The sequence below is a fragment of the Typopeltis vanoorti genome, chromosome 10 (assembly GCF_054136105.1).
Source record: "Typopeltis vanoorti isolate ZY-2024b chromosome 10, IOZ_Tvanoo_1.0, whole genome shotgun sequence".
Classification (NCBI taxonomy): Eukaryota; Metazoa; Arthropoda; class Arachnida; order Uropygi; family Thelyphonidae; genus Typopeltis; species Typopeltis vanoorti.
The window spans coordinates 86291171-86316341 of record NC_143558.1 but is presented as its reverse complement, the minus strand read 5'-3'; the positions used below and the strand labels follow the sequence as shown (position 1 = coordinate 86316341).

Genomic DNA, 25171 nt, shown 5'->3' with positions numbered 1-25171 from the left:
TTATCCCATATCGGTATGCTTGAGTTTTATATGATATAATATAAAACTCAAGCATACCGATATAACCTGTGTGAAAATTCCTCTTTTTTTCATACTTCAGTAAAAAAGTTATAAAGCTTTAAAGTTGTTTCCTTGCAATCCGATACCATGTATTTCTAATAGATTCTAATATTGTTTTCTGTAATGTATAATGCATAAAATTAAAATTATTATCCTTAAACTCGTTCACTTCTGCACTTTAGTCACTCTTTCAGGAGAAAATCTCCCATGATCCTGTCCTTGCATGCAAAACCTTACTTCTTATCCTCTTGCTCACTATTCCCTTCATAATTTCCAGGAATCGCCAGAATTCTCTTATTTCCTACTTTCCTTTGTTCTACCATATAAAAATCTCTCTAGTGCCAATCTCGTAAATACCTCTCAGCAGCTTAAATGTCTGTCATATCATCCCTTCATTTTCTGTCAACTAGACTAGATATCACACTTCAATCTGTCCTCATAACTTTTTTTTCTTTCTATAAAACAGACAATCTGACCAGAAGGAACATGTGCAATTTACAGACATAATACACTGGCCTCATAGCTTTAGTTGCTTCAGCCATAAATCCAAAATAACAGTCCTCATAGCCTGTATTCTGTGGCCATTTATGTTATCCACCTCTATATCCTCTCTAGGGTTACTTCATTGTCTTCAAGTCCTGGTGAACAGATCTGAATACACTAATCCTGATATGGTCTGGTCATGGCATTATACAATGGAACTGCCATCTTTAAACTTTTATCTACCATCACCCAAAGAATCCTTGTTACTGTCTCTTCTTTCAGAATAGCTCCACTATGAAATTACTCAATCTCTCATTTGTAGATCCCAAATTTCAAAACCTTACATGTATGTGATGTTAGGAAAAAAATTATTTAATATTTGTAGAATTTTTTATCTAGGTTTCCTACCCATTGAAATGAGACTGTGATGTACTTGCAATTTTAAGTGTTCTTATTGTGTTTACATCTTTTCAGCTGTATTAACAGTGGCTAGGAAACATAGCCAAAAATTTTACAAATATTAAATAATTTTTTCCTAACATAATTTGCCAGCACCTACATTTAGTTGTTGTTAAGCTAACATCCCCATTCTCTTGCCTTTTCAATTTATTCACATCCTCCTGTAGAGCTACATCAACACAGTTACTAATACCCTTCACATCATCTGTGAACAACTGAATATCTTGTAATGATATCTGTACTGAGCCCTGTGGAACTGCACTTGTAGCCTTCGTTCTTCCCAACGCTGCTCCCTCATACACAAAATTCTGCTATCAGAAAGCCAATTTCTAATCCACTCTACTAACCCTATATCTAAATTCATACATTGCAACTAAAATATGTTTATCATGTGATATTTTATCAATTACTTTTACCAAAGTTAGAAAAATAACAATGTATTGCCTTTTTGTCATGTTATTGTAAAAGGCAACCAGATTACTAAATTGCAAACTCCACTAGTATTCGTCTGCTTAATTAAATTTTTTTCCACACTTATTTTGGAAAAAGACCAGAAATACAAAATAGCTAAGCTTATATGCATAGTTTTGAGCAACTTATGCCAAATCACTTAATTGATTTAATTTGTGTTAATTTTTTTTTTTTTTTTTTACTAAAAGAAAATAAATGTTGAGGAATCTATAGTAGCATGCTACTATAGAGATAGAACTGCTTTAACTTTGATTGTTAGGATTATTCCCAGAGGGTTTTATACTGTATATGATTTAAAGGTTTAAATTTAGTTAAAAAAGAGGAGAATACATTTTCAAAGAAGGAAGCATGCAGGGAAAGACAGCACAAAAAAGAAATAAGGATAAAAGGTGCAGACTGTATGATTGGATGTTTTTTGACATGGGGAAAAACAGGAGGGGGAGAGACAAATGGTAGTTCAAAAATATGAGAATCATGTACTGTCGATAAGGAAATCATAAAGTAAATCAAATGATATACTTTATTATCAGTGGTCACTTGTGTGTTGGTCACTCCAGAGAAGATAGCTAATTAATGTTCTGTGTGACTGTCTACAAAGGTGTCTTGTTGTCAAGAGTTGTTGATACACATCCCTGTGTGATTTGTTACTGTTTTCTTATTATTCTCATTTCAGTCTTAGTGGCACATTGCCTAAATTCAAAATGACACTGCCTTCTTTAGCCTTGCTTCACTTCCAAGCTCTGCTTTTTGGGAGGCAGGTATTTGTCACACAGGTGACATTACCAGTCTAACAAAGTTGGTGTTGGATAATCACCAACTTCGCTATGAATTGGTTACATTATCTGTGCAATTAGATTCATTCAAAATACTTGTTTGTGCACCTGTCTTTCCAGTAAATTTTAAGGATTCTTTGAAGGCAGTGTTGGTGGCATATTCCAAGTTTTTCAGGTGTCTGCAGAATGTAATTCCTGTTTCATAGCTATACAGCAAAGTTGGAATGAAGTTGACACTATAAACAAAGAATTTGGTTGTGGGTTGTCTGGTCATCAAAGACTTGTTTTTGCAAACACCCAAAAGCTGTGCCAGTGCATTTTAAATGAACACAGAATTTTCTCATTAATGTTTTTATTATTTTTTTATGAAAGATGGTAAACCTTGTGTGGGCTAAGGATTTTTTTTCTCTAAACCTTACTTTAGAGATTAAACATTAAAGATTAAGCCATTTTAGGCCTTCAATCGATGAAATTCATCTCTCACCAAAGAAAATTGCAATCTTCCGTGCTCATAGTAGGATTTAAACTCGCAGCCTATTTCTTGGAGAATCAGTATGCAACTTGGTGAGCCAGGTCATCAATTTGCTGTGAGATGACTACCAGGGGGGAAAATAATTGATTAGGGTTACTTTTCCACTTGAATGATACTGTCATTCAGGTGGACATAACTGAATCATCTGGAACAGGTTGGTGATGCACTTGCATTTTGATATTTACATTTAGGAGTTACTTTGTGAGCTTCTTTGCACATGTTGATTATTTCAAGTTCAGTCTCAGAATGGCAGAAAACATTATTATTAGCATGTGCTGGAATTCCACATCTGAAATTTGGTTACCCCTTCCTTTTATTTTATATATCAGTTTTTAAGGTTAAAAAAAATTTCTCCTCCATCTCCATAGGTTATTTCAAATCCTAGAGAAAGTTTTTCATCAGTGAGATGAATTGTACCAAGATAATTACACCAGTTCGTTTCATTAATAAACTGATGATCTTTACTGCAGTGAATCGGTGCAGTAAACAGCATGGTGCCAAGATACAGCTTGCTTCAGCAATGGCCATTCAGGAGATCCCTTGAAAATGAATTTCCCGAATGGCTAGTCACACTTGCTAACATGTTGTCATATAGCAGTGTCAATATAGAAATAGGGATTTTGGTGTACAAAGCCACTTTAATAGAATCTTTCATTGAGTTTCTTGATTAGAAATCCAAAATTAATGTTACATCAATGTAATGACTTTAACCACCTTAGCAGTGTGGTCCCCTAAACTTCAACTTTCTGTCTGCTATCCCCCCTAAGTTCTTAGACTCTGCTTGAGTCTGTGCAGCATAGTTTCTGTGGGTGGTAACATGCTTCATCAGGTAGTGCGATTTTTATCCCAGTTGTCTATTTGTTGACAAATATATTACACAGACTGCAAATGTCTCTGTACCTTATTCAGTGATACAATAAAACTACTTCTTTTTCTTGCATCTACAGTATAGTGGCTGTTAGTAATTTATATATTGCAAACAAATCCGTGCCCATCTATTCAATTTTTTTATTATTTTTTTGTTTAATTATGCCCATCATAAATGTAAATATGAAAGTCTAGAGTTTATAGGATCACATACTCTTCACTCCACCCCCAAATACTGGCAGCCATCTACTCTTAGCCATGCCACAAGCCTATTTTGCATTCCCATCCCTTTGTGTTTGTATAATAATAACCTCCCTTGAACATCTTGTGAAATATCTTGACAAATCAATCCTGAAGTACAGTTGGATATTCATTTGCCTTTTCTAACTCTGTTGTTGGCTAATTACAGGAAGTGAATAATTGCTATCTACCCAAGTCTGGATCTCTAACCAGCCTCTCCTGTACGTTATTGACTACTACTCTAGAGATGCTGATGGGTTTATAATTGGTTGCATCAGTTATGGATCCTGTCCCCTTGTATAATGGATTTATCTTACCCACTTTCCACCCATTATGAATTAGTCTCTTGCTCTGAGACTGAAGTTAAACAACATTCCTATTCTTAGCTCATCTAGAAGGTTATTCACATGCATGTTGTTTCAGATAACCATCACAAAGTTGGTGCACTTTTGTAATCAGTCACACTTGTAGTAAATTAGTACACCATGGCATGAGCTAAGAATAGGTATGTTGTTTAACTTCAGTCTTAGAGCAGGAGACTAGGATCATTTACTTACTGTCTGTAGTAGTGATCATTTGACCTTGGAAGATTAAGAGAAATAAATATTAATTTGGGGATATTAATTAATGGAAATTATATTAATGCAAAGTGGATAACACTGAGGGACATCTTGCACTAATTTAATGCTTGCATTTATCCTTAAAAGTAAATTTAATCTTAAGCCTGGTTCAAATAATCAAGTTACCGAAATAAGTTATAAGAAGTAAAGGTATGGAAAGAGTATCATTATGATAAATGAGCTGTTAAATATACTGCTTGGAATGAAGTCAGTAGACACCCCATGGGCAAGGTACATTGTGCCATGTAATGAGTCACGTGTTTCTAGCCTATAAAATTACAGGCAATATGATGCTCCCAAGTCAATGTAACTGTGTCCAGGTGAAATGGCTGCGAGAAGGGACCTGATGGAGTTTGAAAGTGGCATTGTGATAGAATGCCATGTTGTAAACCTATCTGTTCAGTAAATTGTTGAGAAATTGGGCCATCCTACATTATCAGTGATATTGCGACTGCAAGTGCTATCTGCAGTGGACAACCCACCACACTCACTGAATGTGATTGTGTGGTGCTAAGAAGGGTAATATATAAAAACCTCTATTTGTTGATAGACGCATTGAATGCACAGCTCTGGGCATCATCTGGAACACGAATCTGCACAAAAATGTTCAGGACCAAAGCTCTGAACATCGATTTCCATGGTAGGACTGCAATGTGCAAGCCACACAGTACCCGAACCAACATACAGCATTGTCTTCAGTGGTGGAAAGAGCACATACAGTGGGACGTGGAAGCTTGGAAAGCTGTATTATGGATGAATAATCATGCTACACCATCTACCAAGCAGATGGATGGGTGTGGCGGATACCCGGTGAATGTCTTACCAGAGTATGTAACCCCAACTGTAAAATTCGACGGTGGTGATGTGATGGAATGGTATGGTCCTGTTTTTCCTGGTTGGCCTCTGACCTGTGTGGTGAGATGAACATTGAACTCTGAGAGGTATCTGAACATTCTTGACAATGCAATGTTTCCTACTTTGGCATTTCTATGGAACTGACCATTGTCTCTTTTAGCAAGATAGTGCATCATGTCATAAGGTTGCTGCTGTAACCGCCTAGTTGTGGACATGAACATCATCACACTTGATTGGCTTCCACAGACTTCTGATGTCAAGTGGGATGAACTGGATGGGGCATGCATCCCACAAGGAATGCATGCCCCACAATAGTCCAGGACCTCATTATATATGCATACAGAAAGAATGGTCCAAAATTCCCATTGATCACTATCATGTGCTTGTGGAAAGTATGCCTTGTAGGATGGATGCAGTCATCTCATCGTAAGGAGGTCCTACATCTTATTAATACATTCAAGTCAGAACGTTCAAGTTGCATGTTTATCTTACCAACAGGACTTCTCATTACTCAAACTTCTCATTACAGAACTTAAAGAAAAATTATATTTAGATTTTTTTTGTTTTTATTTTGTTCTCTAACTACTCTATGACTTTGTTCATAGAGTAGTTTATTTAGTCAATATTAGTCAATAAATTTAAATTATAAGTATTTTCTTTTTATCCTTTACTATAATATTTCATTAATAAACATATAAAAACTTAAAAAAAGTTTTTCATTGCCTGTTTCCCTTAAGCTGACATCAATTACCATAGTTTACATATACAGCTAATTCTTTTTTTACATGATTTCGAAATAACACGGTTTAAAAAACAGAAGCAATTTTGATTTTACACGGTTCAAATGGCGCTTCTTTTTAAAATTTCTGTTTGAATTCAGTTCTGTTAAAAAGGGTATTTCCATTACAATTATCATTTCCTAGAACAGTATATATGTACTTAAACTTAAATTTTGGGGAACCCTCCCTCGATGTTTTAAATATCAGGGATTACTCTATGCTGCAGAATGTAGACAATTCTGGCGACAACAAAAAAAATCAATTTTTGTAATTATGATTCCCCGAAGTTAAGTCGACAGATGATCCGTTATATTCACTTGCCGTTGATTCCTGGAAGCAGAAGGGTGCTATGCTGATTCCTTGAAGTTAAGTTGGTCTGTTACCAGAGGCCTATAAAGCTGCTTGAAAAAAGTTAAGCTGTTTGCTAAACAATCATTTCTTATTTACAATTCGAAATGTTTAAAACCATTACTCATTAATCGATCTCAAAGACCACTGGTAATGAAAGGTGTGGATTTTAACACATTACCAGTGCGCTGGAAGGCAAACAAAAAAGGTTGGGTTACAAAATAAATTTTTAATGAATGGTCACGTCATTGTTTTGTTCCAGAAGTTAAACACTATTTGATGGGGAAAAAAAAAAAAGTCGTGCCTGGCCATCCTGTTTTAGAACACCCGAGTGTGGAATTTTGTTTTCTGCCATCTAATACAACACCCTTAATACAACTTAATAGTTGTATTAAGGGTGTTGTATTAGATGGCAGAAAGTAGCTATCAGACTAGAGTATGATAGCTACTTTCAAAACTTACTACATAAGAAGAGCATTTCAATACATTTTGGGTAAATTAGATAAGGATAATTAACTGACAGTTCTTGATGTGGGGAAGAAATTTTCTATTTTGGATTGCATCAGACTTGCTAAGTTGGCATTATCAGAATTGAAACCATCAACTTTAAATGCATGCTGGAAAGCTACTTGGCCAGAAAGTGTGAAAAAGAAAAACCCCATATCTTTGCATACAGCTGAATATCCCAATATCATCAGATTAGCACATGCAGTTGGCAAAGAAGGATTTGATGATTTTTCATCTGCAGATATTGAATAATTGATGGTTGACAAGGCTGTTAGTGATGATGAAATAATAGAATCTGTCCTGGAGAATCTCGATGAAAAAGTGATGATGATGATGATGATGAAGAGATTCCACTCACTGCAGGAGTAATTAAAGAAGGGCTTCAAATGGCTAGTAAATTGCAAAGTCATTTTCTTACACATGATCCAAATACTGAACGAGTTGAAAGTTTAAACGTGAACTGAAGTCATGTATGGTGCGATATGAAGAATTATACAAAGATCTAGTCAAAATAGGATCTCAATGATTAATTACAGAGTTTTAATTTAGTTCTTTTTACTGAAGAAAGCATTTCACCATTGCAGTGTTAACAAGAAGGTCAAAGTGTTTCAAGTGATGGAAGTGATTTAATTCCAGTCTCACACAAAAGAATGCAGCTCCTGTCAGAAAGTATATCTTATTGTTTGTATCGGTTTTTAACATCTGGAACTATTCTTCTATTTTTTCATATGCACTGTATTCTCTTTTACATGGTTTTCATTTACACAGTTTTTTTTTTAAACCAATCTACCGTGTAAATGGAGAATTGGGTGTAATTAGAAATTCAAATAATGCGATCACTTCATGGGATTCATTATATGCATGAATTGAGACCTAGCTATATACTTAGAAATACTTATTACGTTCTTCTGTAATGATAACTAGAACATTCAAAATTGTTACAGAGGAACTGGTTATCCTTATTTTGTTTCTATTATCATTATCCCTTTTTATGTATTTATAAAAGCATTCCATATTAATCTTAGCATTCCTAGTTAGCTTTAATTGACATATTGTTTTACATTCTTTAATTAACAATTTAGTTCATGCTAGTTGTTGCTTATATCTACAGTAATCCCTTGATGATAATAAGTTAACCACCTTACCGGCCATTATGGATCAAATACATCTTTATACACTTCGTATCATCATATGTTTCAATGCAATATCAGTGGTATTACAATTTTAATATGCACTTTGCATCCATGATAACTTGGACGTATATATATATATACGTCCTGGCCGGTAGCGTGGTTAATAAATAGTTATTTTCTTATCAGTCTGTGTTCTCACCTATACCGTTAAAATTAATGAACATGTACGATGAACATATAAGCCTTCTCACATGTTTTGCTATGACTATGTCAAATTTTTGCTTGAATTGTGAAATCAATCAAATCATGAAAAATATGTATTTTACAGCAGCACATGCACACAACGAAGCTAAACAAGTGCTGTGCAGACTGAAGTAGCACCATCTAAAATCCTAATAACCCAGTAACATCAGCTGCACATGTGCTAACAAACCTCTTCTTTTTTGTGCTCGTAGTCTTCTTACCTGATGGAATCTTCCTTTTGTCCATTTTTTTAAGGGTACATACGTCTTAAAGCAATTAAAACAAATCGTGAAAAATATGTATATTACAGCAGCACATGCACACAATGAAGCTAAACAAGTGCTGTGCAGACTGAAGTAGCACCGTCTAAAATCCTAATAACCCAGTAACATCAGCTGCACATGTGCTAGCCTTGCATTATTTGAATTTTGGTTCACATTAAATGCTACCTGTTATTGGTGTACAGTTTGCACTAAATCGAATATTTCATTATTCAAAGTAGCATTAATCGTGACCTAGCTGTATATATGAAGACTGGTCAGTTAGAAGAGGAAATAGCACTTGAAGGACAACACTTATCTAATGATGTAATTCAGGATAAGAAAACTAGAGTAAATAGAGGTGTGTGTGTGTGTGTGTGTGTGTGTGTGTGTGTGTGTGTGTGTGTGTGTGTTAGGTTAATCAATCTATTGATAATTTTTAGAGAATTGTTGAGATTGGGAAGAGTACCTTCTGATTGCAAATATACAAAGATTATTCCAGTTCATAAGCATGGTTCATCGCATAAAGTTGGAAATTATGACCACATAGTCATTTTAGAGTTGTAAGTAGGTAATGGAAAAATTAATCGGGTAGCTATGCTTACTTTTTGCTTTATTTTTATGCAATCCCATCTACAAAAGGTTGTAAATATAAAGTACACTAATATTATATTACTGTGGATGGTTTACAGGTTAGATAATCCAGAAACACTAGTTGAGAGCCCAGACATAGAACTTTTTTATGTTTGGGCTCTCAACCAGCGTTTCTGGATTATCTAACCTGTAAACCATCCACAGTAATATAACATTAATGTACTTTATATTTACAACCTTTTGTAGATGGGATCACATAAAAAAAAAGATTAAAAAAAGCATAACCCCTTAACAAAACCATGCTGTGCCCTGTTCAGCAAGTTGCAATCACTTTAGATCTCCAATAATCTTAATAGTGATTTCACATCTGATGATAACATTCAGCTACCACCTAATCATGTTTACAAACTTCCATGCCCAGTGTAAGAATTGATACCCACAGCCTATTGGTTGGAGTGGATGGCAATAACTCAACCAGCCAGCTGACATTTGATGAAATGAGTGAAACAGATCGAGATATTGGCTGATTTAGTTTCTTTGTATTTTATAAAAGCCTTTGATGGAATTCCACTTAAGAACTTACTGATTAAAATGTATCCTGTACTGATGATGATCTAGTGAGATGGACAGGAAATTGGTCAGCCAATAGTGGAATACCACAGTAAAAAGTTGTGTGTGTTAGGACTATTGTTTAATACATTCATAAATGATTTAAGTTCAGATATCAAGAAAAGTTTCTCTTTTGTTGACAGTATGAATTTGGGCAGATTACTCAATTATTTGATGTAAGTTTCTTTTTGCAGGATAACTATAAAAGACTGGAAGAATGGACAGGAAATGCAGTTTAAAATTTAATGTGAACAAATGCAATATATGCAAAGAGAATAATATTAGATGACTGTAAGTTGAATGGGCGGGTTTTTCTAAAACCCGCCCATTGATGAATATGAAGATTTTATTATTATTATTCAGGCCTCCACGGAGTCAAAAGACTCGCGCGGGAGGTCCTTCCTAGGAAACACAGTCTATCAAAACTCATATTGGGAGGTCCCTCCTAGGAAACATAGTTTATCATACCACTCCTTAAACTCATTGACCGTTCTCGCGATTATTCAATTCGGCGACATAACTTATGTCGCCGAATTGAAGCCTTTTGCTCTTTATGTATTTAATAATTTATTAGGACACCCCTTGGCAATTCTCATAGAAGGTATGTAAGTTCTGTTCGCTACAAACTTGGTATTATTAACTAGGTCTATCTACTCACTGATGAGATCTCAATAAAGGTTGAAACCAGTCTGGGTAGTGACCTTCTCTCATGATGTAGAACAGTAATACAGCTCCTAGGAGCTAAGTTCACATTATGGGTAAATATCAAGAATAGTGATCGGAGTTGCTCCACCTTTGCTATGAGTTGCCTCAGGTCAGTTGCTACAGTATCCAGGTATTTGCTTATGCTTGGAATCGCCGAACTTTATATATATATATATATAGTTTCTATATTCGGCATGAAACTCTTTGAGTTTCTTATTCGGCTAAGAAACAATATGGGATGTAATATCCCTTAACTTAAATAAGTTATGTCGCCAAATTGAAGCCTTTGGCTCTTCATATATTTAATAGATTTTTTTATTTTTTACATAGTCTGGAAATCCTGTTCTAGAGACAAAACATTGAACTTTCAAGCTGTTTCAGGCTTCCAATAAGGGAGTAGTCTTATACTAGGCAATCAAATTCATTCCCAACTTAAAGATAGCCATAAACATCCATGACAAGATTAAATTCAAACCCTCAGCCTGTTGGTTGGAAAGCAGGTATGTTACCACCCATCCAACCAAGTGGTTGGCAACATATACAGTTACCTAATTTTGTAGTGTCGAACATGTTAGTATTATTATGTACTTGTATGTAAAAAATAATAATAATAAAGTTAATTTTTGATATTGAGAACACATGTTTCTTAACATATAACAGTTTTAATAAAATAAACAACATAATCCTCTTAGTTTCTTAAAAGGGTTATGTTGTTTATTAAGTTTCTTAAGTCGTCGAACTTACATCACCAATATAAAAAGGACTCGAAAAAATTAATTACACATAGCAGATGTTTTTTATATAAGTTTTGGTACCCCTGATGATTTAAGTCTGACAGCTTGTAAAACTTCTTGGGTTATTTTAATAAAACTGTTATGGGTTAAGAAACGTGGTTTCAAAACCGAAAATTATCTGAAAAACTGATGAACTAGTTTTTGTCACTGGATATCCAATTTTTCCTCACAAATATAAAACAGGCCTTGAACACACTTGGTTGTAGTTTTATCTACATCTTCATTTTTATCTATAGTATAAAAATAAATTTGGATAATTTGTGGAGTTCATGTCATTCCCATTCTAGATGGACTTAAATCTCCTAGTGGAAGGCTGAGAATAATTACTAATTCTTCTCTTTGTATACTGAAAACAGTTATCTTCAGTACAAATTGCCCTAAATCTTGAATAATATAGAATTTCTTCCTGATGATAGAAGAAGCCTTTTTTTATTTCCCACCCACACATACAAATATCAGAAGGCAAAATAGAGTGAAGTTATAACCATATATTCATTATAGTCTGGGTGTTGACAAGATATTAATGTTTTCATCTGTTAAGGCTTAAGCACTGGGAGGACATCATGTTGGAGGTGTTTAATGGAATATTTACAGCACTAGGAAAAGACTAAAAGCTAATCTTAATGCTTCCAATATTTTGTCTGTCATTGAGACATCTTCAGGATTACAGATAACTCTTGTAACATATGTAGGCTTCAATAAGTAATAAGACTAATTTTACTGTCGCGAAACCACTCATCACAATATTAATTTCTTTGGAATAAAGAAATGTTGCTGTCTGTATTAACAAAAGAGGTTGATAGATGGCGTATACGAGCTGATGTGACAAAGTGTCGCGTGACTAAACGCAAGCTTGTTTCGGCGCGCCTACGAGCGATTAAATTTTGTGTGCGTTTGAAAAAATCGGCTTCGGACAAGCCTAAGAAGTTGTCACCTTCTTGTTCCAGTCTTTTTTTCCATTCTGTGCACACATCCACTCGATGCTGCATTTGCTCCGGTGTCAAGAGTTTGGGAATCCATTGGGTGCAAACACGTTTCAGTCCAAATGAGTGAACACTTCCCACAGAAATATTCAGGACAACATGCAGCTGGCATACTGTAATTCTGCAATCCTCCTTGATGATAATCGCTGCTGTGTTGATCATTGTCTCTGTGATGGATGTTGAAGGTCTTCCCTCACGTTCAAGATCTTCCACGTTTTGCCTTCCTTCCTTAAAAGTTTTATGCCAGCGAAAAACACTTGTCCTTGACATTGCTTCATCGTGGAAAGCTTTGCATATCATGTTAAAAGTGTCTGATGCCAATTTTTGCAAACGCACACAAAATTTAATTGCATAACGCTGTTCCTAGGACGCTTCCATTCGACGACTGGTCGAGATTTGTAGGCGCGCCGAAACAAGCTTGCGTTTAGTCACGTGGCACATCAGCCCGTATATACCATCTATCAACCTCTTTTGTTAATACAGACAGCAACATTTCTTTATTCCAAAGAAATTAATATTGTGATGAGTGGTTTCGCGACAGTAAAATTAGTCTTATTACTTATTGAACAGCCCTCGTACATACACATAAAGACAACACAATACTAAATGAAACGTGGGTGATTCTAAAGTCCTGTCGTGGTGCACCCTTTATGGGTGTTTGTAGATGCAAAAAAAATTTAAATAAATACGGACGCATAAAACGTCTCAAAATTCAGTTGATTTCTGAGTGCTGCTATTTTTTCCAGTGTGCCACAGCTGTAGGGAATGTTGATGGCATTTCTGAAATCCTTCTGAAGCGATGGCCGAAGAATGGAGGAGGAACTGATTTTTTTGGAAAAAAAAAATTCTATAATCACTGTAGCAATTGGAAAAGAAGGTGTGAGTTCGGTTGAAAGAGGTTCAGTGACTGAGACAAAATATTGGAAACACTAAAATTAGTTTCTAATGCTTTCCTAGTGCTGTAAATGTTCCATTAAACCTCCAACATGATGATGTTTCAACTATGTTTATGCAAACAAGGAAAAAATTTGCATGTTTAGTTAATTGCTTTCATTATACAAATAGCTAGTTGAATAGACTTATTTGCTTATACTAAGATAAAATTATTATCATATAGGTGTCTTCGTGGAGTCAGAACTCATTGCAGGAGAACCCACACTGACATTCCTCTCCTTAAACTCATTCACAGTCAGGGTGCACACAACTAATTCTGCCACTTATTCACCACTCTCCAAGCAAAAAATCTAGTCCACATACCCTTACTCACCACACTTTTACACAACTTCCAGGAGTGACTTCTAGTTCATCCATCTGTTCATTGGACATCAACAGGTGCCATATGGTCACTCAGATGCTTGGTGCTGTGCCACAACAGTCCTTGCCATGTGGTCCTGCTGTGTGCTTTTCTGGAGGCTTCAACTCTCTAAAGATCACTCACTCCAGACACCATCCATTCATTCATCTCATCTCAATGATGGTCTACTCCTTTCATCATTTCAGTGTGTCCAAAGTATTTCAGCTTTCTTCTGTCAATATCTTTAAGGAACCTTAAAGGTCTACTGATCCATTCTAGCACTCATCCATTTGTCCACCTTTCAGTATATAATATTCTCAACAGCTTTCTGTAACACCACATCTCAAAAGCAACTAGCCTTTTCCTATCACACATCTTTAGGTTTCAAGTCTCACGTCCATAAGTTACTGTTGGAAAAACAGCTGCATCCAAAATCCTCAGCTTTGTTCCCTTGGAGAGAGATCCATTGTTCCAGATTTTTGAGGTACCTGAACTTGCTGACTTTCTCCATTAAGGTACACTTGTTTCTCAGGAGTTTCCCTGTCTGTATTTCCTTTGAGAACCATGATCTTTGTCTTACTAGGATTGAGCTGAAGTCCTCTGTTCTTACTGATCTTGTTAACTTTGTCAAGAATTTGTCCTAGTTCTTCCTTGTCATTACAAAGGAGTACTGTCATCAGCATACTTCAGATTACTGATCAGTCTACCACCTATCCTAATTCCTGTCTTGAACTCACCCAGCTACATGCATGATGTGCTCAGCATAGATACTAAACAAGTGAAAAAAAGTAGGCATACTTGCCTAACTTCCTTTCCAACCTGAAACCAATCAATTAATCCAACACTTGTTCTTACCTTCTTGCTCACTGTACAAATTAGCTATCAACCTGGTAGTGTATTTTTGAAAACCCACTCTCTTTTCATTACTTCCCACAGTTTCACATGCTGTACACAGTCAAGCTTTAGAGTAGTCTATGAAACACATTACCATAAGGAGTCTAAATTCTTTATACTTTTCTATGAACTGTGTAAGGCAAAGGAACTGATCCCTGGTACCCTTACCTTTCCTAAAACCTGCGTATTCCTCAGGCATTTCTTCGACTTTGGCCTCAATCCTGTTTAGAATGATCTTTAATAAAATCTTGCTTGTGTGAGAGATTAAAGTAATGGTTCTCTAGTTCTTGGAATCCTCCATATCTTCCTTCTTATGTAATGGTGTGAAAACTGACTTCTTCAGTCTCTGGGCCATGATCCTGTCTCCCATATCCTTGTAATCAATCTATGAAACACTCTTATCCTCCCCCCCCCCTCCTGTAGCCTTAACTCTGCTGGGATTCCATATGTACCTAGGCCCATATTTCTATTAAGCTGTTTAACTGCTCTTTTAACCTCATGCCTAAGTGGAGGAGGTTTCAGATCAAAATTTTCCTAGTTGGAGGACTCCTCCAAATTTACTTTATCCTCTCTGTTGTACAGTTCCTCACAGTATTCTTTGCATCTGTTTTTGTATTCCAGTTCTTCTGTTAGTACTACTCTGTTCCTGTCTTTGATTACATTCAAATGGTCTTAAACTTTTGCTTTAGGTCACAAACTAAATGGAACATTCTTTTTATAATTGTGCCTCCTTATCTCGAACTCTCTTCACATTTATTAGTATAAAATTTTTCATGTTTGATGGCTCTCATGACTTTTTGATCTAATCTTTAATATTCTTCAGTCCCTGTGTTTTTTTATATTTCTCCAACTGCCTTCTTTCGATTCGATCTATGTTGAATCTGTTATCCATGGTTTTTTCTTGCTCTTCTTATTGGGCAGAGGTACTTCTTGGCCGTATCCTGTATTATAACCTTGACTCCTTCCCAAAGCATTTTTGATGAGTTATCTTCACTAGTCTCCATAAACTCATCTAACTGAGTTGACTGAATTTCTTCTGTGAACCCACTAGGAATTACTCTGACATCCAGCTTAGTGGAACGTGCCTGACTTGGATGGTTTCAGAGTCTTACTAGCTGATGGTCTGTACCACAGTCTGCTCTAGGACAGGTATGCACATCAGAGATGCTTGTCTTCCACTGTTGGAGAGCCAGGATGCAATCAGTCTTGTGCCTTGACCTGTCAGTGTTAGATGTCCAAGTATAGGTCTGTCGTGGTGTTTCTGGAAGCAGGTATTGGTAATAACTAATCTGTTAGTATGGGCAAATTCCAACAGTCTTTCACCACAGGTGTGACGTTCATCCACACCAAACATTCCACACTCGGGCCTAACTCTCATGCTCTTTCCCACTTTTGCATTAAAGTCCCCTAAGATATTAAGGACTGCCTCTCCTTGGTAGGCAGTCCAAAATAATCCAAGTTTTCATAGAAAATTTGTCATGCACTGAAATATTTCCTATGTGTCAATCTTATACAACTCCTTTAATAAGTTACAAGTTTCTGTCATGTTCTCTCTTTTCCACCTATCAACTAACTTTGCAACCCACACACCTTCCACCCATCTTATAGGGAACATTCCACAGACCTATCACCAGCTTGGTCATTCATCTCTGAATCTCTTCACTGTCTCCTAATCCTTAAGAAACTTAGGTGACTAAATCTGCAATTCAGATGCAGCCAAATCATAGCCTTATAAAGAGGGATAATAACTTCCCTATCTTTACTTGTTTGTGTGTATTTTAACATCCAGGTAATCCTTTGAGCTGTTTTACCATCTTTTGTAATATGACTTCCGAACTTCTCTCTCTCTCTATCGTTATCTCCCAATCCTCAGTTTTGTCAATTTCCTGCAATCCAGTACCATCAGTGTGTTACTCAGTATGTATGTATGTGTAACCTTTTCCACCTGAAGTGCAAACCTTACATTTTCCGGTATTAAAAGTCTGTGTTGTGTTCCATCTCTTTATCTACAGTCCAGAATTGGTAAGTTAGTCAAGCTAGTTTAGACACAGTAAATAAATTCCACTCCTCTAAATTAACTCTTCAACATTTGCTATTATTACAAATTGTTGCAATTTTAGAATGCAAAAAACTAAATATTATATATATGCAGTTGACTCTCCCGGTAGAGACAAAGAATGATTTGTTATATTGAAGTTTATGATATTGATGTTATTGGGTTGGTGGGACTTTTCAGTTATTTGTTGCAGTTAGTTCATTATTTGCTCAAGTGAGAGTTGACTGCATTTTATTTTATAAAATACAATTATTAGTAATGAAATTTTGACAGTATATTACATACTAAATCCTTTTTTATATTATGGAATCAAGGTATAGAACAAGACCAATTATGAGTGGCCATGGTCTGTATGATCCTACTACAATAATGAATGCTGAACAGTTAAATCGGGCTATGAAAGAAGGTTGGGTCAAACTTGGATTCTATATTTTATCTTTTTTTTATTACTTATATGGGTAAGTAGTACATTTATGTATGTGTATTTGTGTGTGTGTTCATATACAAGGGCAGAAAATGTAAATATTGATTTTTATTATGGAGTTTGTGGGCAATACTTGTTTTGATGGAAGTAGCTAAAATATGTTCCTACATGCTTGTCATTTTATTTTGATGGCATTAATGCATTACAAGTGATTTGCTTTTAGGTAGAGATAATGTGTTTGATATATTCATTATGGAATATTTGTGACATATTTCTGAAAAATCTGATCTTCAGGCGCAAACTTTGTTTACTTACACTTGGATAAAGGATTAAACTAAATATATAATTTATAATTTCTGAAAATCAGATTTTAGTGAAACTTAATATCATCAATTATTGAAATGATGAGCCATGTGCTTCTGAATGAGGAGAATAGGAATTTTTTCAAAGCAGAGAAGATGCCAATAAATCTGAAATTCTGTCAAAAATGATTGTTTCATGTGAAATAGGTGTTTGACTGTTAAAAACTACAACATAAGAGCTAAATATCAGTCAAGAGATAGTAAGATTAATTTTGACTGGAAATATAGGCCCAAAGAAAATTTACATGCCAGGCTGGCATATAAATCTATAGCATTTATATGCCAGCCTGGCTGGCCAAGTGGTTAGCATATCCACTCTCCAGCCAAAAGGTTGCGGGTTCTAATCCCCCGGTGAGCATGGATGTTTGTGGAAATATGAGTGGTAGTGGTTGGCGTAGTTGCGATCAGCTGATGGATTGAATAGCAGAGACAGTTGTAGAGCAGGTGCCCTCCCTCGATGAGTCCTTGGACTCCCTGGAGGTGTCAGATAATAATAATAATAATAATATATATATATATATATATATATATCTTCTTTTCAACCATTTTCTGTCCACTGCTGGACGAAGGCCTCCTCCAGTTCTTTTCCCCTTTCTCTGTTCTTGGCAATGGTTGACCAATTTTCCCCAACAAAATTTGACAATTGATCACTCAACCTCCTTTTAGGATGGCCTCGTTTCCCTTCTTTTGGAATCCAGTTCATCAGTATGGTGGTCCATCGCTCATCTTCTCTTCTGGATAGATGTCCGGCCCATTTCCATTTTAGTCACTTATGGTGAAGAATGATGTCAGTGATATGAGTCTGGCTTTTTATCCAGGTGCTTCACTTATCTTTTAATGTGATGCCTAGCATCAACCTCTCCATTTTTCTTTGAGTTGTTGCTAGTTTATTTACTAGTGCTTTTGTTAGAGACCAAGTTTCACAACCATATGTGATGACTGGAAGTATACACTGGTTATGTCTTCCTTTTTAAACAGAGTGGGACATCATTGTTTTGAAAAATGCTTTTCAATTTTCTGAATGCACTCCAGACAATTTGAACTCTTCTATTTATTTCCTTTTGGAGTCCACAGTTTAGATCAATGAGATGACCTAAATATGTATATGAAGAGATTCTTTCCAAGAAATTTTCTATTATTATGTTTTTTTTGGTGTTACAAAATGATTAAACATGATTTTAGTTTTTTCTCTGTTTATTTTTAGACCGACTTTTCTGCTTTCATGATAAAGGTCTTCTATCATTATATTAAGGTCTTCTGGAGTGTTTGCAAAATTTATATCATCTGCATATCTTAGGTGTGTAAGTTTCTGTTATTAATTTTTATACCAAGGTTTGTCCAGTTTATACTATTAAATGTTTCTTGTAGGACTGCTCTAAAGATTTTGGGTGATAGTCTCCTTGTCAGACACCTTTTTCAATTGATATTTTATTGCTACTTGTATGAAGTTGGATTGTTACTGTTGCAGTGTGGTAGATTTCCTGGAGGAGGTAAATATATTCTCCATGAACTCCCTGATTCTGGAGTGCTTTGATTATTGCATTAGTTTTGATGGAATCAAATGCTTTTTCATAATCAATAAAGGCTAAACAGACAGGCAATTGGTTTTCTTCTGCTTTTTCTATTATTGCATGAATATGATCAATTGTGTTAAAGCCTTTATGGAATCCTGCTTGTTCTACCAGTTGATTTGAGTCTAGAAGAGGGGTTAACCTGTTTGTTATTACTTTTGTGAGAATTTTATACAGATTAGAGAGAATACTAATTGGGCTATAGTTCTTTACTTTTTCTTTGTCCCCCCTTTTTAAATAACAGTATCAGGGTAGCATTTTTCCAGTTTTCTGGTATCCTCTCCTCTTCTAGGCATAGATTTAATAAGTTTGTGACATGGTGAATTATGTTGTTTCCTCCTCATTTAATTTACATGTGTGTGTGTGTAAATGCTGCTTCAAGGGATCTCATAAAATATGACATCTATCATTAAAACACCTCAACAAAAAATTTTTTTATTATTTATTTCAAATGACTTTCATTGAAACCACCATGGAAACAATGAAAGTCATTTGAAATAAATAATAAAAAAAAATTTATTATTTATTTCATATTTATTATATGAAGCATCTCAAGCTACAGTCTATGAAAACCAAAGCCATAAATATTTATGATTTCAGTATCTCATTTTATATAGTTCCTTTCAGAAATGAAATGTATCTATTCTTTGTGTTTCCTAATCCTTACCAATTTTCTTGCCCCGCATTACCAATTTTTAATCACTATTTCACTTATCAACACTAGATACTGTTGAATACAGAAAGTCATTTGCAATGTTTGCTATAGCACATATTGACAAATTAATGACATGGTATCTAACAGTTAAAACTCTATGGAACTTTTACACTTATTTCTTCTTTATTTTACATACACCAGAGAACACCAAATATTGTTTGGAGTGGTGCAGTGCCCATTATTTTTGGACTAGAACAATGGGAACCGATCTTAGGATTCAGTGATATGGCTTTAAGATCATGTTTGTAAAATTCCTAGAGAATGTCACTTATCCCAGTTCATTGTATGAACAATGCAATTTCAAGGAAATGTTGTTAGCTGAATTTGTTGTTTTGATAGCTGCTAGTCATTATGCCAAAATTCACCTATACTGTTATATTCAGATTTTGGCTAATTCAAATGTTAAATAAGCTGCCTTTTACCCATCCTATTTCTTTGATTACCAACTATTTCTATCTCTCAACATTATTGGTGTTCAAACACTTTTGAGAATATAAATATACGGGTTTTTTCTTGTTGACTCAGTCACTTTATACGACTATGCTATTTTTGGAAATTGTCTTTAATAAGCTGGTTTTTAAACTTGTCTGGATAGATAACCAGAAGAGACAATTATTTTGTAAGAATGTAAAAGACCAATGAGATCATTCCATAAACTTAATGAATCAGGTCATCCACAGGATGACTAATTTATTAATTGAGATGTAGGGTTGCCTTGCAAAATTTTGTACTCTTGGGGGGAGGGGGAACAAGGGTACAGGATATTATGCTAGTTCTACATAAAAAAGTTACATCACTACCATCTTCCTATTACTACAATTTTCTTCAAAATTAATCTGTTATATCAGGGCTCCAATATTATCAGATCTTATATTTCAGTCTTAGTCAGTGCCTTAGACCAGTGTTTCTCAAACTTCAGATATCTGCATACCCCTTCTTAAATTTCCATTATTACCAAGTACCCCTAATTAATTTATTAAAAAAATTATTTAATTAATTAAAAATAAAAAATTTAATTAATTAAAAAATTAATAAATTAATTTAAAATTAATAAATTAATTTAAAATTAATTAAAATTAAATATCTATTTTATTTTAATTTATATGTGCATGTAAACAAAAAATATTTATTTTTAAATTTTGGTTCTCTAGCGATGTCAGACGACACACTCTTATCAATTTCATTTGATCCAGATGCAATATCAACATTTTCTTGTTGCTTACAGCTACTTGTATTTGCTATAGTGCTCTCTTTTGGGGGTTTTATAAATCCAATCTTTAACCAATGATCTATACGAGGTTTTTTTAGCTTTAATTTTAGCCAAAATTAAAGCTAAAAAATCATGTTGCAAGATACGTGCGGGAATTTTCGGAAACTAAAGTTTTCAGAAAAAATAAAGAAAATAGTGTGACTTACCAAGAAGCTCCTACTCGCTATCACTACTTTTGGCATCGAGAACGGTTTCTTTGTGTGCATTGTCAAAGTCATCTACCCAAATAGCGTCATCTTCTTTCCCATTATTTCAAGCAAAAATTACCAGTAATTTACAAGACTTGAGATATGAAGAGTAGCGAAGAACTGCATATGATTGGTGGGGTATTAACAAAAGATCGCACGAACCAAAGACAAATTAGCATTTCAACAATTGAGTTGAAATGCTAATTCCCTTCAACTGAATTCCATAATATCTGAAACACATTCACTATAATAATTATTATAATTACGGCTATTTTGCCTGCTTCAGTTTAGGAGTTTCCCAGAAATAATATACATTCACTATATATTTCTTAGTTTTAACACGTTAACGACAGGGGTGGTGTCAAGCAAAACCATATGTTCCACCGGCAACATATGGGTTTGCTTGGTCTATACAGCAGTTTCTGTTGGAGAAGGGATGCGATTCATTAGTTAGTGCCATTTTATCCTGGTTGTCTCTAATTGTACTGTTTGTTGAAAAATATGACTCCTTTAATTATGCATAGCCGAAAATTGCCACATACCCCCTAATGCCCTTTCGCATACCACACTTTAAGAAACACTGCCTTAGACTTTTGATTTTGTACTCAACCTGTATTTTCATGTTAAGGAGTTTCCAAAACCTAGATATAGATCATGACCACATTCAGTAAGTGAAATGGGTTTTGTGCATTCTCTGCCAGTTCAATAAAATTTTCTCTTGCTTAAACTAGCTTCCATGTAAAATTTATTTATTTTTTATACTTCCATCTGATTGTGGTGGTGGTGTGTTCAGTGAATCTGAAATTTTGATTTTCTCCTGAGCTTTTAAGGAATTGAAAGAAGCTTCACAGAAAATGGCTGAACCTGTAATCTAAGTTCTGGGAAACATTCTCAAGGCGCACACACACACACCAGTGTGTTACCACTTTAACGTAAATGTTTATGAAAGTCTTTGGTGGTAAACCATTTTCATTTTCCAGCATAATTACAATACTGCTATAAGCAGTGTTGGTATTCTCTGTTGTGCACAATCCTAGGCTCTTTTTACTTATCTAACTCCTATTTAAGTTGTTCTTTATTATCCCTAAGGATGCTAGAGAGAGAGAGAGAGAGAGAGAGAGAGAGAGAGAGAGAAAAAAATAGCAAAATGTTGGAGTTGTACTATGAAATTAAATTCGTTTTAAGCATTTTTCTTCCTTCGTGTTGTTTATTTCCCTGAAATTTGTACATGTGTAAGTTGACAAGCCAACATCTTCCAGAGAAGTTCCATTATTCATGGAGAATCATTTATCAAGAATGCAAAGCTGATTAGATAAGTTGTAGCTTTGCAAAAAGTCCACTGGATCTACTTATAAGAGCAAATTCTCAGGATTAAATTAAAAGGACAGTGCAGTACCAACTGTAGAACTATCCAGCATCCTCAATTTTAATATTTATGTGGACTGTATACGTTACCAGTCCTTAATCCAGTTTCCTAATTCCCTCTTCTCCCATAGCATTAAAGGATAGAATGTAGAATTTAGGTTCAGGTCTCATCTAGTCAAACCTCCTCCACCATTAAAAAAAAAAAGTCTAAACAAAACAGTGTAGAATTTAGACAAGTTGCTTTGGGAAGAAGGCATGCAAATTTGGGCTGAGTGAATGGCACATAATTTATTAGTTGAGGTACTGGTGATGACAGAAGATATCTTTTCAGCATGCGACTTTTTAAAGCAATAATCTTTAAGGTTTAAAGTTTTTAAACTTTAAATTCTGTTCACACAATTAATCAATAGTGTGAACATGACTGATCTTCGTAATGAAAAATTAAATTATGGAATTACAACTTCTTCTTCTCTCTTCCATCATCTATGTGGATGATAATGAGGCCGAATGAACTCTTTCCACTTCTGTCTGTCCCAGGAGAGTCCAAACAATTCTGTCCAGTTTGGTGTCGCTTGTTGTGATTTGGTTTTCAGGTGCTCTTTTATTTTGTCTATCCATCTAATTCTGGGCCGTCCTTTGGATCTTTTACCTTCCATCGTTGTATTCAGGGCTTTAGATGGTAGTCTTTCTGTTCCCATGGCCAAACCATCGCAGTCTTCTTTCTTGGATTTTGTATATTATTGTTATTCCTTGTTTTAGTAGTTTCCTTATATCTTTGTTTCTTATTCGATCCAGCAGAGATACTCCAAGTAATCTTCTTAGCCAACCCATTTCAGTAACTAATAATTTTTTCTCTTCAGCCTTTTTGAGATTCCAGCATTCACTTCCATAGAGGAGTATTGGGAGGACCATTGTTTCATAGATTCTTACTTTTGTTACTTATTTGATGTCTCTTGACTTCCATATTTTATAAGTCATCCAAAAGTTTGGGATGGTTGACTGATTCATCTGTTTATATCTTCACCATTGTATTCAATAACTTCTCCAGGGTAGGTGAAGTTTTCTACCTTCTCTAGATTCTTACTATCCATTTCAATTTTCAGATTGGTGCTTCTTTTTCCTATTTGCATAATTTTTGTTTTGTCTATATTTATGTTTAATCCAGATTTTATACACTCCTCCTTTATTTTATCAGAAATTCACTGTAGATTTTCATCTGTGCTTGCAAGTAATGCAATGTCATCTGCAAATTTTAAATGTGTTACATTTTCCCCATATATTTTGATTCCGGAGTCTTCATTGTTTAAGGCCTTATTAGTTGCTTCTTCCAGTGTAAGATTGAACAGGTCTGATGACAGATTGCATCCCTATCTTACTCCGTGTGGAACCAGTTGGTTAAGGTGTTCTCCATTCATACTGCACTTTCAGATTTCTCATACAGATTCTATATTATTCTTATGGTTTTGTTGGGAATTCCAAATTCTTCCATAGTTTTCCATAGTTCTCTTCTACGGATTGAATCAAATGATCGATGAAAGTCTATGAAATTTATGGAGCAACTTTGGTTGTACTCTAGTGTCTTTTCGATTAGCTGTCTTAAGGCGAATAGTTGATCAATTGTGCTTCGCCCTGGTCTGAAACCTTCTCCTAGTGCCAGTTCTATATATGGCTTAATTTGTTTTTGGAGTACTTTCATAAAAACCTTACTTGTAATACTGAGGAGGCTAATGCCTCTGTAATTATTGTATTCTGTTTTATCTTTTTTTGTATATAGGAGCTATAACTGATTTGGTCCAATCAGTATGCACTGCTTCGTTTTTGTAGATCCTTTCAAATAATGTTTTTAATGGTTCCAAAAATTGTTCCTTTCTGCTTTTAAGAATTCTGCATGTATTTGATCAATGCCAGGTACTTTCCTAATTTCGAGTTTTTCTATGCTGTGTGCTATTATTTCTTTGGTAAAGATATTTGTTTCCTTTTCCATTTCAGTGGCTGGAATCGTAATGTCCTGTGAGCTGTTTTTATTATATAAATCTTTGAAGTATTCTTCCCATCTGGCCATTCTTTTTTTTTGTTTTACTTTCAATTAGTTCTCCCTCTTTGTTTTTGATCATTATAATTTTTGTTGTCAGTGTCTTGCTAATTTGGTCTATTTGTTTATATAATCCATGAAGGTTTATATAATCCAAGAATTCTTATTTCTTTTGATAGCTTTTCTGCCATTTTGCATTTTTTTCTAACCAGTTATTCATGTCTCTTTAAACTTGTTTTCTAATTTCTCTGGTTAATCTATTATATTCATTTCTGTTATAGTTCTGTTTTAGTTTCATGCTTTTCCTTTGATCGCTTAATCTTTTTACTTCATTCGAGATCCAATCCTTTTTACTTTCTCTTTCTGTGTAACCTATTGTTTTTTCTGCCGAATTTAATATTATTTCCTTTAATTTGCACCAATGTTCTTCGATGTTTATATTCTGTTTTGGTAGTTCCTTCAGGTTTTTGTCTGGTTCTAGTAGATATTTTCTTAGAATATTGTTGTCTTGTAGTTTTTTACATTCAGTCTCCTTATGAATCTAAAAGTGCTTCCAGATTTTAATTTTATTCTTAGGTTTGTTAATACTAGCTTATGGTCTGATCCACAGTCAGTCTGCAATTTAGGATACTTGATTTCCATCTTTGGTTTACAATAATATAATATATCATATTCTTGGTTTTCC

At 34.8% G+C, this 25171-nt stretch overlaps 1 protein-coding gene across 4 annotated transcripts in view; it reads left to right on the top strand.

Annotated features, from left to right (window-relative positions):
• The window catches only part of cni (protein cornichon), a 162573-nt gene that overhangs the window by 84567 nt on the left and 52835 nt on the right, over positions 1 to 25171 (top strand). For all 4 annotated transcript variants that reach the window (XR_016548964.1, XR_016548963.1, XR_016548965.1 and 1 more), the window contains exon 4: positions 16874 to 17017. Coding sequence is in view for 1 of the 4 variants with exons in the window: in XM_090399788.1 (XP_090255914.1) it covers positions 16874 to 17017 (144 nt within the window). In the remaining 3 variants the exon portion in view is untranslated. The remainder of the gene's footprint in view (positions 1 to 16873; positions 17018 to 25171) is intronic.